Source organism: Rhinolophus ferrumequinum, chromosome 15 (assembly GCF_004115265.2).
Source record: "Rhinolophus ferrumequinum isolate MPI-CBG mRhiFer1 chromosome 15, mRhiFer1_v1.p, whole genome shotgun sequence".
NCBI classification, from domain to species: Eukaryota; Metazoa; Chordata; class Mammalia; order Chiroptera; family Rhinolophidae; genus Rhinolophus; species Rhinolophus ferrumequinum.
In genome coordinates this window covers 48,262,896-48,278,337 of record NC_046298.1, presented here as the reverse complement: position 1 = coordinate 48,278,337, position 15,442 = coordinate 48,262,896, and the positions used below count along the sequence as shown (strand labels likewise).

Here is a 15,442-nt window from a genome sequence, read left to right as displayed (position 1 = left end):
CAAGTCTTGATAAATTTAAGAAAATTGAAATCATACCAATTGTATTCTCTGACGACACTGCTATCAAATTACAAATGAACTACAGGAAAAAAACTGGAAGACACACCAATTCATGGAGGCTGAATAACTTATTACTAAATAATGAATGGGTCAAGCAGGAGATCAAGGAAGAAATCAAAAGATATCTCGAGACAAACGAAAATGAAAACACGACAACCCAAAATCTATGGGATGCCACAAAAGCAGTCCTAAGAGGGAAATTCATAGCATTGCAGGCCTACCTAAAGAGACAAGAAACATCACTAATCAACAGTTTATCTTCACACTTAAGGGATCTGGAAAAAGAACAGCAAAATAAGCCCAAAGGGAGCACAAGGAAGGAGATAATAAAGATCAGAGCAGAAATAAATGAAATAGAAACCAGAAAAACAATACAAAAGATCAATGAATCCAAGAGTTGGGTCTTAGAGAAGATAAACAAAATTGAGAACCTTTTAGCCAGACTCATTAAAAAAAAAAGAGAGAGAGGACCCAAATTAATAAAATCAGAAATGAAAGAGGAGAAGTGACAACAGACACTGCAGAAATATAAAAAAGTTTAAGAAATTACTATGAGCAACTATATGCCAACAAATTTGACAATCTGGAAGAAATGGACAATTTTCTAGAGGCGTACAACCTTCCAAGGCTAACTCAAGAAGAAACAGAAAATCTGAATAGATTGATTACTACCAGGGAAATAGAATCAGTAATCAACAATCTCCCAAAAAACAAAAGCCCTGGGCCAGATGGCTTTACAGGTGAATTTTACAAAATGTTCAAAAAAGAATTATCACCTATTCTCCTCAAGCTCTTCCAAAAAATCCAGGAGGGAAGACTCCCAAACACTTTTTACAAAGCCACTATCACCCTGATCCCAAAATCAGACAAAGACACCACAAAAAAGAAAACTACAGGCCGATATCTCTAATGAATATAGATGCAAAAATCCTCAACACAATATTAGCGAACAGAATTCAGGAACACATTGAAAAGATCATACACGATGATCAAGTGGGATTCATCCTCGGTATGCAAGGGTGGTTCAGCATCCGCAAATCAATTAATGTGATCAAAATGAAAAAATAAAAATCACATGATCATATCAATAGATGCAGAGAAAGCATTTGATAAAATCCAGCAGCCATTTATGATAAAAACCCTTAAGAACGTGGGAATAGAAGGATCATATCTCAACATAATAAAGGCCGTATATGATAAACCCACAGCTAGCATCACACTCAATGGGGAAAAGTTAAAATCATTCCCCTTAAGATCAGGAACAAGGCAAGCTTGCCCACTTTCTCCACTTCTATTCAACATAGTGCTGGAAGTTCTAGCCACAGCAATCAGACAAGAAAAAGAAATAAAAGGCATCCAAATTGGTAAGGAGGAAGTAAAATCGTCATTATATGCAGATGACATGATACTATATATAGAGAACCCTAAAGACTCCACCAAGAAGCTATTAGAGCTGATAGATGAATTTAGTAAAGTAGCAGGATGAGAAATCAGTTGCATTTGTATATACCAATAGTGAAACATTAGAAGGAGAAATTAGAAAAACAATCCCATTTACAACTGCTCCAAAGACTATAAAATACCTGGGAATAAATTTAACCAAAGAAGTAAAAGATCTGTGCTCAGAAAATTATAAGACACTGAAGAAAGAAATGAAAGAAGATATAAATAGATGGAAACACATACCATGTTCATGGATAGGAGGAATTAATATAGTTAAAATGTCCATACTGCCTAAGGCAATATACATATTCAATGCAATTCCCATCAAACTACCAATGACGTTTTTCTCAGAAGTAGAACATATAATCCTAAAATTTATATGGGACCATAAAAGACCCCGGATAGCCTCAGCAATCTTGAGAAACAAGCACATAGTGGGAGGTATAACAATACCTGACATCAAATTATACTACAAGGCTACAGTACTCAAAACAGCATGGTACTGGCATAAAAACAGACACATAGATCAATGGAACAAAATAGAGAGTCCAGAAATAAATCCATGCCTATATGGCCATTTAATCTATGACAATGGAAGCAAGAATGTACGGTGGGGTAAAGACAGTCTATTCAATAAATGGTGCTGGGAAACCTGGACAGACACATGCAAAAAAATGAAGCTGGACCACCTCCTTACACCATATACAAAAATAAATTCAAAATGGCTTAAAGACTTAAATGTAAGATTTGAAACCATAAAATTCCTAGAAGAAAATATAGGAAGAAACTTCACAGACATTACCCGGAGTAAGATTTTTACTGATATATCCCCTTGCATAAGGGAAGTAAGAGAAAAAATAAACATGTGGGATTACATCACACTAAAAAGTTTTTTCACAGTAAAGGAAACGATCAATAAAACAAAAAGGGATCCTACTGAATGGGAGAAGATATTTGCCAATGATATATCTGATAAGAGGTTAATATCACAAATTTATAAAAAACTCACTCTACTCAACTCCAAAAAAGCAAACAACCCAATTAAAAAATGGGCAGAGGACATGAAGAGACATTTTTCTAAAAAGGACATACAGATGGCAAACAGACATATGAAGAAATGCTCAACCTCACTAACCATCAGAGAAATGCAAATAAAAACTACAATGAGATACCACCTCACCCCGGTCAAAATGGCTATCATCAATAAATCAACAAGCAAGTGCTGGCGCAGATGTGGAGAAAAGGGAACACTTGTGCACTGTTGGTGGGATTGCAGATTGGTGCAGCCACTATATGGAAAACAGTATGGAGGTATCTCAAAAATCTGAAAATGGAACTACCTTATGACCCAGAAATTCCACTCCTAGGTATCTATCCGGAGAAATCCAAAACTCTAATTCAAAAATCTTTATGCAGTCCTATGTTTATTGCAGCACTATACATAACAGCCAAGACATGGAAACAACCGAAATGCCCATCAGTAGATGACTGGATTAAGAAACAGTGTTACATTTACACAATGGAGTATTACACAGCCATAAAGAAGAAAGAAATCTTACCATTTGCAACAACATGGATGAACCTAGAGAACATTATGTTAAGTGAAATAAGTCAAACAGAGAAAGACAAATACCATATGATCTCACTTATATATGGAATCTAAAGAAAAGAATAAGTGAACGAACTAATCAGAAACAGTTTTGGAGACATAGAGGAAAAACTGAGGATTGCTAGATGGGCGGGGGGTGGGGATAAGGCGGAAGGTGAGGGGATTAGAAAACAGTCGGTAACCACAAGATGGCCACGGGGTTTTGAAAATTAATTTGGGGAATGTAATCAACAATGTTGTAAAGATTTCGTAGGGTATCTGATGGACACTTGTCCCATTTGGGAGACCACCTCAGGGATGATGTAGATACCTGATCACTGCACTGTACACCTGAAGCGGAACAATAATGAATGCCAACTATAATATATATATATATATATATATATATATATATATATATATATATATATACACACACACACACATACACATATATGTATATACTTACAAGAAGTGGAGTACAGCATTAGGAATAGAGACAGTGGAAATGTAATGGTTCTGTATGATGTCAGAGGGATAGTGGATGGGGGGAGGGGAGTTCACCCAGTGTGAGGGATATAAATGATAAACGTCTAAGTATTACTTTGTCTTGTGTACGTGAAACTAAGAAAAAAAAAAGTAAAAAAAAAAGTACAAAGACACGGTGTAATACTAAGTCAAAGCGAAACTATCTGGTAAGTAGTTGACAAAAATTCCAGGATCCTTTCATAGGTTGTATATATTGAAGCCTTCTATTTACTATTTGACTAAAAAACTATTTAAGTTATATGCTCACAAAAATGCTTAGAAATCTACTGTGTTCTCTAGTACTTCCAATTCTAAGCAATTGTTTCTCCTAACAAAGAATACTTCACAAAGAATAAAATGTTATATAGTAATTGTCCAAAAAAAAAGAAAGAACACATAAAACCGAAGGTGAGCAGAAGAAAGGAAATAACAAAAATCAGAGCAGAACTAAATGAAAGAGAGAACAAAAAGACAATAGAAAAAATTAATGTGACAAAGAGCTGGTTCTTTGAAAAGATTAACAAAATTGACAAACCATTGGCTAAACTCACTAAGATAAAAAGAGAAAAGACACTAATAAACAAAATCAGAAATGAAAAAGGGGAAGTTATCACGGATGCCACAGAAATACAAAGGATCATCCAAGAATACTATGAAGGACTATATGCCACAAAATTCAATAACCTAGAAGCAATGGACAAGTTCTTAGAAACATATAGCCTTCCTAGGCTGAACCATGAAGAACTGGAAAATCTAAACAGACTGATCACCAGTAACGAAATTGAATCAGTCATCCAAAACCTTCCCAAAAGCAAAAGTCCAGGACCAGATGGCTTCACTAGTGAATTCTACCAAACCTTCAAAGAGCATGTAATACCAATCCTGCTCAAACTCTTCCAAAAAATTGAAGAAGAGACAGTACTCCCTAACTCATTTTATGAGGCCAACATTACCCTGATACCAAAACCTGGTAAGGACAACACAAAAAAAGAAAACTACAGACCAATATCTCTGATGAATACAGATGCAAAAATCCTAAACAAAATTTTAGCAAATCGACTACAACAATGCATTAAAAAAATTATTCATCACGACCAAGTGGGGTTCATCCCCGGGGCACAAGGATGGTTCAACATCCTCAAATCCATCAATGTGATACATCACATAAACAAAATAAAGGATCAAAATCATATGATTTTATCAGTTGATGGAGAAAAAGCATTTGACAAGATACAACATCCATTTATGATTAAAACACTAAATAAAATAGGTATACAAGGAAAATACCTTAACATAATAAAGGCCATATATGACAAACCCTCAGCTAAAATCATAATTAATGGTGAAAAACTGAAACCCTTTGCTCTATGTTCAGGAACATGACAAGGCTGTGCCTTATCACCTCTGCTTTTCAACATAATGTTGGAAGTCCTCGCCAGAGCAATCAGACAAGAGAAAGAAATCAAAATTGGGAATGAAGAAGTTAAATTGTTACTCTTTGCAGAAGACATGATGCTGTATATAGAAAACCCTAAAGACTCCACCAAAAAGCTATTAGCAACAATCAACGAATACAGTCATGTGGCCGGCTACAAAATCAACGTACAAAAGTCAATTGCATTCCTGTATACTAACAATGAAATCTCAGGAAAAGAAATGAAAAACAGTACCTTTTGCAATTGCAGCAAAAAGAATAAAATACCCAGGAATAAACTTAACCAAGGATGTGAAAGACCTATATGCTGAAAACTACAAGACATTTTGAAAAGAAATTGAAGAAGACACAAAGAAATGGAAAAACATTCTGTGCTCATAGATTGGAAGAATCAACATAGTTAAAATGGCCATATTACCCCAAGCAATATACAGAGCTAATGCGATCCCCATGAAAATCCCAATGGCATTTTTTAAATAAATGGAACAAAAAATCATCAGATTTGTTTGGAACCACAAAAGACCCCGAATAGCCAAAGCAATCTTAAGAAAAAAGAACAATACTGGAGGTATCACACTCCCTGATTTTAGCTTGTACTACAGGGCAACAATAATCAAAACAGCATGGTATCGGTGGAAAAACAGACACATAGACCAATGGAATAGAATTGAGAACCCAGAAATAAAACCCCATAAATATGGACAGATAGTTTTTGACAAAGAAACAAAAAACATACAATGGAGAATAGACAGCCTCTTCAATAAATGGTGCTGGGAGAATTGGAAAGCCACGTGCAAAAGAATGAAACTGGACTGCTATCTGTCACCATGTACCAAAATTAATTCAAAATGGATCGAAGACTTAAGCATAAGACCTGACACAATAAACTGCATAGAAGAAAACATAGATACTAAACTTATGGACCTTAGGTTCAAAGAGCATTTGATGAATTTGACTCCAAAGGCAAGGGAAGTAAAAGCTAAAATAAATGAATGGGACTATATGAAACTTAAAAGCTTCTGCACAGCAAAAGAAACCATCGACAAAATAAAGAGGCAACCAAGTGAATGGGAGAAGATTTTTGCAAACAGTGCCTCCGATAAGGGGCTAATATCCAAAATATACAAGGAAGTCATGCAACTCAACAGCATAAAAACAAACAACCCAATTGAAAAATGGCCAGACGACCTGAAGAGACATTTATCCAAAGAGGACATACAAATGGCAAATAGACATATGAAAAAATGCTCAAATCACTAATCATCAGAGAAATGCAAATAAAAACCACAATGAGATTCACCTCACCCCAGTCAGAATGGCTATCATCAACAAGACAAATAGTAACAAGTGTTGGAGAGTCTGTGGAGAAAAAGGAACCCTCATACACTGTTGGTGGGAATGCAGTCTGGTGCAGCCACTATGCTAGGCAGTGTGGAGGTTCCTCAAAAAATTAGAAATAGAATTACCGTATGACCCAGCAATCCCACTCCTAGGTATCTACCCCAAAAATCTGAAAACATTTATCCATAAAGACACGTGTACTCTAATGTTCATTGCAGCTTTATTTGCGGTGGCAAGACATGGAAACAACCAAAATGTCCTTCAATAAATGAATGGATCAAGAAGTTGTTGTATATATACACAATGGAATACTATTCGGCGGTAAGAAAACATGAAATAGGACCATTTGTGACAACATGGATGGATCTTGAGAATATAATGCTAAGTGAAATAAGTCAGACAGAGAAAGCAGAGAACCATATGATTTCACTGATATGTAGTATATGAACTGAAAAACAACAAAAGAACAAGACAAAGAAATGAGAAACAAAAACTCATAGATACAGACAATAGTTTAGTGGTTACCAGAGGGTAAGGGGGATGGGGGGTGGGAGATGAGGGTAAAGGGATCAAATATATGGTGATGGAAGGAGAACTGACTCTGGGTGGTGAACACGCAATGGGATTTATAGATGATGTAATACAGAATTGTACACATGAAATCTATGTAACTTTACTAACAATTGTCACCCCAATAAGCTTTAATTAAACAAAAAAGAAAAAAAAAGAAAACAATCATTATTGAGAATCACCTAAAAAAAAAAAAGCTGAACTGAAGCCTTTCTACTAAGGACGTGCAGAAGAAGCCACCTCTAGATTGGTAGGGGAAGGTCAGAGACACGGAATGGGCTGGTCCCACACCCGCATGTGACCATTAAAGATTGGGAGGGCTATTTCGGCTGTGGAGGTCACCCCCATCTCCTAGAGGAGCAAGAGATCCAAGCCCACCTCAACCCAGGGTTCCAGTGCTGGGGAGAGAAGTCCCCATAATTTCTGGTTGTGACAAACAGTGGAGATTGTGACTGAGTGAGACTGAATGTGGCTGCACTCACAGGCACACCTCTTAAAGGAAGACTGTGCACAAACTCACCCACGAAGGGAATCACTTGCTCTGAGCTCCCGCGCTGGGGCAGCAGCTGGAGAGGTGGCAGGGACACATGGTGGGGAACTGAGTTGTCTGGCTTGGGATGGGGGCTGGAGAGGCAGCTTTCTCCTGGACCAGGGAGCTGGTGGAGGCCATTGTTTCTTTGTTGAGTCCTCCCCTTCCTGGCCTGTGAACACAGGCGGCTGCTATATCTGAGTCTCCGCCCATTCATTTGCCACACCCTGGCGATTTGAGACCCGGCCATGCCCAACTTTTGGGTACATACAGGCTGCTTTCAGTGGCTTTTTGGTGCAGACCACCTGCTTTGGTTTAAGCTGCAGACTCTCCTATTATGTCTCAAAAGTTTGCGGAACCCAGACAAACAGCATCTGGCTTGAGCGTGTCCTATAACTCTGGTTGAGCAGCCCTAAGCCGGCACTAGCAGAAGCTGGCCTTGGTTAACAGCTTGGCCTCTCAAGGTGCTTCCAAGCACAGCATAGGCAGCAGACATCTGTAGATTTCTTTCTGGCTCCCGCTAGGTGGCCCCAGGTGGGGCACGAGCTGTGACTGAAGCAGACCTACAGTGGATTCTCCCCAACGTGGTCCTGGGGCTGGCGCTCCCAGTGGCCAGCTTCAAAACGAGCTGGAGCATCACCCAGCCATCTCTAAGTACGACACATCCAAGGGGTGGATTTGGCAGGCACCAGAGTCCTGTTGAGGCAAATCCTGCTCTGTAGGGTCAGCCCCTGCACAGCAACTCTTCCACTGTAGTCACAGCCAGTCCTCACAACCAGTGAGTCCAAGAGTCAGTCCCTCACATTATTGTGCAATTATCAACCAAGGCTCAACTACAAGAGGAGGGCACACAACCCACACAAAGGATTCACCTGGAGCATATGGCTCAGGTGACCAGAAAGACTGTGCCATTGAACCCCACAGCACACCTACTACATAAGGCCACTTTACTAAGACTGGGAGACATAGCAGCTCTACCTAATACATAGGAAAAAACACAGGGAGGAAGCCAAAATGGGGAGACAAAGAAACATGTCCCAAATAAAAGAACAGAACAAAGCTCCAGAAAAAGATCTAAGCAAAATGGAGATAAGCAATCTGTGAGATACAGAGTTCCAAATACTGGTTATAAGAATGCTCAGTGATCTCAGGGAGAACTTCAACAGAGAGATGAAAACCATAAAAAAGAACCAGTGGGGTGGCCAGATGACTCAGTTGGTTAGAGTGCGAGCTCTTAACAACAAGGTTGTCAGTTCAATTCCCAGATAGGAGGGTGGGCTGCACTCCCTGCAACTGAGATTGAAAACAGCAACTGGACTTGAAGCTGAGCTGCACCCTCCACAACTAGATTGAAGGACAATGACTTGGAGCTAATGGGACCTGGAGAAACACACTATTCCCCAATATTCCCCACCCCCCCAAATGAACCAGTCAGAAATAAAGGATACAATAACAGAAATGAAGAATATATTACAGGGAATCAACAGTAGATTAGATAAAGCAGAAGATCCAACCAGCAATGTAGAAGATAAGGTAGCAGAAAACACCCAACCAGAACAGCAAAAGGAAAAAAAAATTCAAAAGATTGAGGAGAGTTTAAGTGGCCACTGGGACAATATCAAGCATACCAACATTCTCATGATAGGGGTACCAGAAGGAGAAGAGAGAGAGCAAGGAATTGAAAACCTATTTGAAAAGATAATGACAGAAACTTCCCTAACCTGGTGAAGGAAATAGACATACAAGCCCAGGAAGCACAGAGAGTCCCAAACAAGATGAACCCAAAGAGGCCCACACCAAGACACATCATAATTAAAATGCAAAAGGTTAAAGACAAAGAGAGAATCTTAAAAGCAGTAAGAGAAAAGCATTGTTACCTACAAGGGAGCTCCCGTAAGACTGTCAGCTGATTTCTCAACAGAAACTTTGCAGGCAAGAAGGGAGTGCCAGGAAATATTCCAAGTGATGAAAAGCAATGACATACAACCAAGATTGCTCTACCCAGCAAGGCTGTCATTTAGAATTGAAGCACAGATAAAGAGCTTCCCAGACAAGAAAAAGCTAAAGGAATTCATCACCACCAAACCAGTATTACAAGGAATCTTAGAGGGACTTCTTTAAGGATGAGTGAAAGGGGAAGTGATTAAGAACTACAAATTGGCACCGGCCCGATGGCTCAGGCGGTTGGAGCTCCATGCTCCTAACTCCGAAGGCTGCCGGTTTGATTCCCACATGGGCCAGTGGGCTCTCAACCACAAGGTTGCCAGTTTGATTCCTCAACTCCCTCAAGGGATAGTTGCCCTGCAACTAGCAATGGCAACTGGACCTGGAGCTGAGCTGCACCCTCCACAACTAAGACTGAAATGACAACAACTTGAAGCTGAATGGCACCCTCCACAACTAAGATTGAAAGGACAACAACTTGACTTGGGAAAAAAACAAGCCCTGGAGGTACACACTGTTCCCCAATAAAGTCCTGTTCTCCTTTCCCAATAAAATCTTAAAAAAAAAAAGAAATACAAATTGGTTGTTATACAGTAGTCATGGGGATGTAGGGTATAGCATATGGAATATAGTAAGTAATATTGTAATAACTAGGTATGGTGCCAAATAGGTGTTAGATCTATCAGGGTGATAGATGGGAATGGGGTTGGGAGCAGGGTGATAAAGGTGAAGGCACTAAGAAATACAAATTGGTAGTTAATACAGTATGGGGAATATAATCAACAGTGTTGTAAAGATCATGTAAGGTGCCAGATGAGCACTGGACTTATCAGGGGGATCACGTCATAGACTGTGCAGATGCCTGACCAATGCGCTATACACCTAAGATACAGTAGAATAATAATACTGAATGTCAACTATAACTAAATATGTAGGTATATATAGTCCTGGAATGTGGAGTACAACATAGGGAAGGTAGTCGATGGTATTGTAACAGCTATGTAAGAAGATGTCAGAGAAGTAGGACTTGGGGGGTGGGTTATCACTTTATGAGGGGTTTAAATGTCTAACTATTATGTTGCTTTGTACACCTGAAACTAATTGAAAAAAAGAATGAGGTGTGATGTTAGGGTTCTTTAGCTGCAAGAGAAAGTGACTATCATTAATGTAAAAGGGCTTATCAAAAAGATATGGGGTAGCTGATAGAATCAAAGAACTACACATCAAATCCTGAAAGGGTAGGGCTAGCGCATCTGTCCCTTTCTAGGATCTACCATTCAGGAATAATGTCCCACATTGAATCACTCTTCTTGAGATTCAAAGACTCAGGAAAGAATGTCTGGCTGGTCTAAGAAAACAGGTCCAATGTCTTTGTGGGGACTTTACATCTTCATGGAAATTTACCAATATTTTCTAAAGTGAGAGAGCTAACTCACAAGAAAGGGGCTAGGAAAACAAAAAAAAACTTTAGTATTTTCTCAATGTTCCTTCTTTTGACTAGAATGGTACCTTGAAACCTGAGGTTTATGTTGAGTAAATGCATACTTTTTCTTCTACATAGTTATGATCATTGTAAGTCATTAATGGTCTATGTTGCATCTGAGAACTTAAGAACGTTCCCGTGGCCATCTTGTGGTTACTGACTGTGCTTTCTAATCCCCTCACCTTCTCCCTTATCCCCACATTCCCTGCCCATCTAGCAACCCTCAGTTTTTCCTCTATGTCTCTTAGACTGTTTCTGATTAGTTCGTTCATTTATTCTTTTGTTTAGATTCCATATATAAGTGAGATGATATGGTATTTGTCTTTCTCTGTCTGCCACGGGTATATGAAACTCAATTTGGGGAATGTAATCAATAATGTTGTAAAGATTTTGTAGGGTATCTGATGGACACTTGTCTCATTAGGGAGACCACCTCAGGGAAGATGTAGATGCCTGATCACTGCACTGTACACCTGAAGCTGAAGCTGAACAATAATGAATGTCAACTACAAGTTTATATATATATATATTTACAAGAAGTAGAGTACAGCATTAGGAATAGAGACAGTGGGAATGCAGTGGCTGTAGGTGATGTCAGAGGGGTAGTAGATGGGGGAGGGGGGTTATCACTGTGTGAGGGATATAAATGATAAATGTCTATTACATTGTTTTGTGCACCTGAAACTAATAAAAAAAGAATATAGTTATGATATTGTGAAATAAATAATGAACCAGTATCTAATAAAACAAACAAAAAAAGAAAGTTCCTGAGTTTTATGGTTCTTTGTTGCCATGGTAGCAAGTAAACAACAAAACTCAATGACAACAAGTGGATGACAGCCAGTTGGTGATAGGTTCTACTACCACAGACTATTCTCATTAGACAGTGGCTTACTCCAGAGGACATGCTGGTAAGGCTGACATTGACCTTCTAGACCTCTGTAACCAACACAGCCTGAAAACAAACTCTTTCCAAAAGCTCTGTAGGCTGCAATTTGATTTCCCTAACCAGACGGTGGCTGGCCACCATAACTCTCCCTCACTTAGATAAGCCCGAAATCCAGTTTCTTGGTTTCAGATTGAATTTTGGTCTTATCTTTGGACTCATCATACCCCCCAAGCAACGGAAGGAATTGACAGAAGGGAGACCAACATCAATGGATGAAAACTGAATGCTAGTGATCAATGCCTACAACAAATTCCCTGCAAAACCTACTATGGAGAAAACACTGTGGGGCATAAAAGGATCATACCTGAGTGTCTGGAGAGGGCAATTTTGAAGTTTTAGGGCATCACACAGCATCTTTACTCCAGTATATCCCAAGGAATTCTGGCCCAGGTCCAGAGTGACCAGGTTTTGGTTGTTGCTAAGGGCAGATGAGAGATCCACACAACTGAAAGGGGTGATGGCACATCCCCATAACCTAGAGGCAAAACACAAAATTTCATTCATTCACTCAACCAATGCTTATCGGTACCATCCAGTAGGCCAGACACACTCTTGGGTGTTGGGGATCCAACAGTGAACAACATAAATCTCTTCCCTCAGAGTTTATCCGGTAATAGGAAACAGAGCAAGGAATGTAATGTGCCATGTACAAATCAGGGTTATGAAAGGCAAGGGATAAATATGGGGGATGCGCACTGCAACGGTTGAAGAAGACCTGAGGGGGTGAAGAGAATGAGCCATAGAGAGAGCTGGAGTAGGAACTCTTTAGGCAGAGTAATAGCTTGTGCAAAGGCCCTGAGGTTGCATATGATTAGTGTGTAAGACAACATCAGGACAGCCAGCTTGAGAGTAAGCCAGGGAGGGTTGTAGGAGATGAGGTCATAGATAAGAGGGGCCAGCTCTCAGAAGGCCCTTAGACCATTGTAAATTTAGGATTTTACTTGGAAGGAGATGGGGAGCCACTGAGGGTGTTGATCAGAAGGGTGATAAGAGTTATACCTTAGAAGTTAGTCTTACTGTTTGGTTGGAAAACTGCAGGGGAACAAAGAAGGCAAAATACAGATTAAGTTGAAGGCTCTACAGCAACCCACATGTTATTAGTATGTGTGTGGGGTAGAGAACAGATTCTACATACCTATTCTTTTAAAGATTTTATTGGGGAAGGGGAACAGGAATTTATTGGGGAACAGTGTGTACTTCTAGGACTTTTTCCAAGTCGAGTTGTTGTCCTTTCAATCTTAGTTGTGGAGGGCGCAGCTCAGCTCCAGGTCCAGTTGCTGGTGCTAGTTGCAGGGGGCGCAGCCCAGCATCCCTTGCGGGAGTCGAACCGGCAACCTTGTGGTGGTTGAGAGGACGCACTCCAACCAACTGAGCCATCTGGGAGGCAGCTCAGCTCAATGTGCCTTGTTCAATCTTAGTTGCAGGGGGCGGAGCCCACCATCCCTTGCGGGACTTGAGGAGTTGAACAGGCAACATTGTGGTTTAGACTCCCATGTGGGAGTTGAACTGGCAGCCTTCAGAGTTAGGAGCAAGGAGCTCCAACCGCCTGAGCTACCGGGCCGACCCTCTGGTACCATGTTGATTTGATTACTATAGTTTGAAGAGTAATATAGTTTCAAACCAGGAAGTGTGATGACTCCAGCTTTGTTGTTCTTTGTCAGGGTTGCTTTTGCTATTTGGGGTCTTCTGTGGTTCTACACAAATTTTGGAATTAAAAAAAATTTGTTTTGGAGAGATCCAAGATAGCAGAGTAGATAAATGCTGTACTTGCCTCATCCCGTGAACACATCAAAATTACAACTAAGTTATAGAATAATCAACCTGGAGAACCATCTGAAGTCTAGCTGAACAGAAGTTTTATAACTAAGTATATAGAGAAGAAGCCACATCAAGACTGGTAGGAGGGGCAGAGACATGAAACAGGCTATTCCCACAACCACGTGTGGCAGTTGAAAGTCAGGAGAGATATCTTGGCTACAGAAGTTCCCCATGGAGGAGTGAGAGACCCCAGCCCCACACAAGGCTCCCTGGTCTGCAATACTGTTGCTGGGAAGAGGAGCCCCCTACAACATATTGCTGTGAAAAATGGTGGAGATTATGACCATCTGGTGGGATGGAAGGCCGGGGGAAACCCAGATGTCCTCTAACAGGGCACATACAGACACTCACCTTGGGTTCTGGCAAAGGGATGATGATGTGGGGGGCATCGGAGACATATAGGGAAAGACTGAGTTGTGTAACTTCGGGGCAAGGACTGGAGGGATAGTTGTCATTTTCCCTGTGTGGGGTTCTCTTCTCAAGCTGCTGGCAGGTGGGTGCCATCTTTCCTGTGTTGAGCCCTCCCCCACACCTATGACCAAATCTGAATCTGAATTGGTCTGGTGAGCTGTCTTTGTTTCATCCTGGTGACTCACTGAGACCCCGACACAACCAACTCTGTACCCCATGAGGCTTTATCAGTGGCTGAACCTTATGGGAAATGGCAGGTGGTAGCAGGCCTCAGAGTGTCCTGGCTTTTTGTGGACATATCCCAGACCTGGTACTGGTTGCAGCCCTCTTTGGTTTGCAGCCTGTTTCATGTGCTTCCAGGTCCAGCACAGGCAGCAACCAACAATGGACTGCTTTGTTGCTCCTACCAGGTACTCCCGGACGGTCACAGGCAGTGGCTGAGTTGGGATTGCACAGGAGCCCCTCCCAAGAGGCACCAGAAACAATATACTTGGAGGTTGGCTTCAGACCACAGCAGAGCACTACTCAATTAGCCCCACAAGTGGCACACCCAAAAGGTAGTCTCAACAGGCACCACAGCGCACTGTGGGGAACCCTGCTCTTGTGGTAAGCCTTTTGCACAGCAGCCAATGAGCTGTGGACTTGGCCAAACCCCACAGCCAGTCAGGCTGAGGGTCAGTACCACCCACTGATGTGCCAACACCAGTCAGGGCTGAACTATAAAAGGAGGGCACATACAACCCACACGAGGGTCACTTTTGGACACCTGGCTCAGGTGACCAGAGAGACTGTGCTACCGGGCCCTACAAGACATCTACTATATAAGACCACCTGGCAAAACTGGGAGACATGGCAAATCTACCTAATACATAGAAACAAACACAGAGATGTAGCCAAAATGAGGAAACAAAGAAATATGTCCCAAATAAAAATACTCCAGAAAAAGAACTAAACATGATGGAGGCAAGCAACTTACCAGATACAGAGTTCAAAACAATGGTCATAAGGATGCTCAAGGAACTTAGTGAGAACTTAAAAAAAAAAAAAGATAGCAAGCATAAAAAAGGATATAGAAACCATAAAAAAGAACCAGTCAGAAGTGAAGAATACAATAACTGAAATGAAGACTACACTAGAAGAAATTAGCAGTAGACGAGATGAAACAGAGGATTGAATCAGCGGTTTGGAAGACAAGGTAGTAGAAAATACCCAATCAGAACAGCAAAAAGAAAAAAGAATCCAAAAAATGAGGATAGTTTAATAGACCACTGGGACAACATCAAGCATAACAACATTCGCATTATAGGGGTACCAGAAGGAGAAGAGAGAAAGCAAAGAATTGA

At 40.6% G+C, this 15,442-nt stretch overlaps 1 protein-coding gene across 1 annotated transcript in view; it reads right to left on the bottom strand.

Moving 5' to 3' along the window:
- The window catches only part of NLRP2 (NLR family pyrin domain containing 2), a 63,200-nt gene that overhangs the window by 8,608 nt on the left and 39,150 nt on the right, over window positions 1–15,442 (bottom strand). The window contains exon 13 of the mRNA XM_033129292.1: window positions 12,175–12,345. Within this exon, the coding sequence (XP_032985183.1) occupies window positions 12,175–12,345 (171 nt within the window). The remainder of the gene's footprint in view (window positions 1–12,174; window positions 12,346–15,442) is intronic.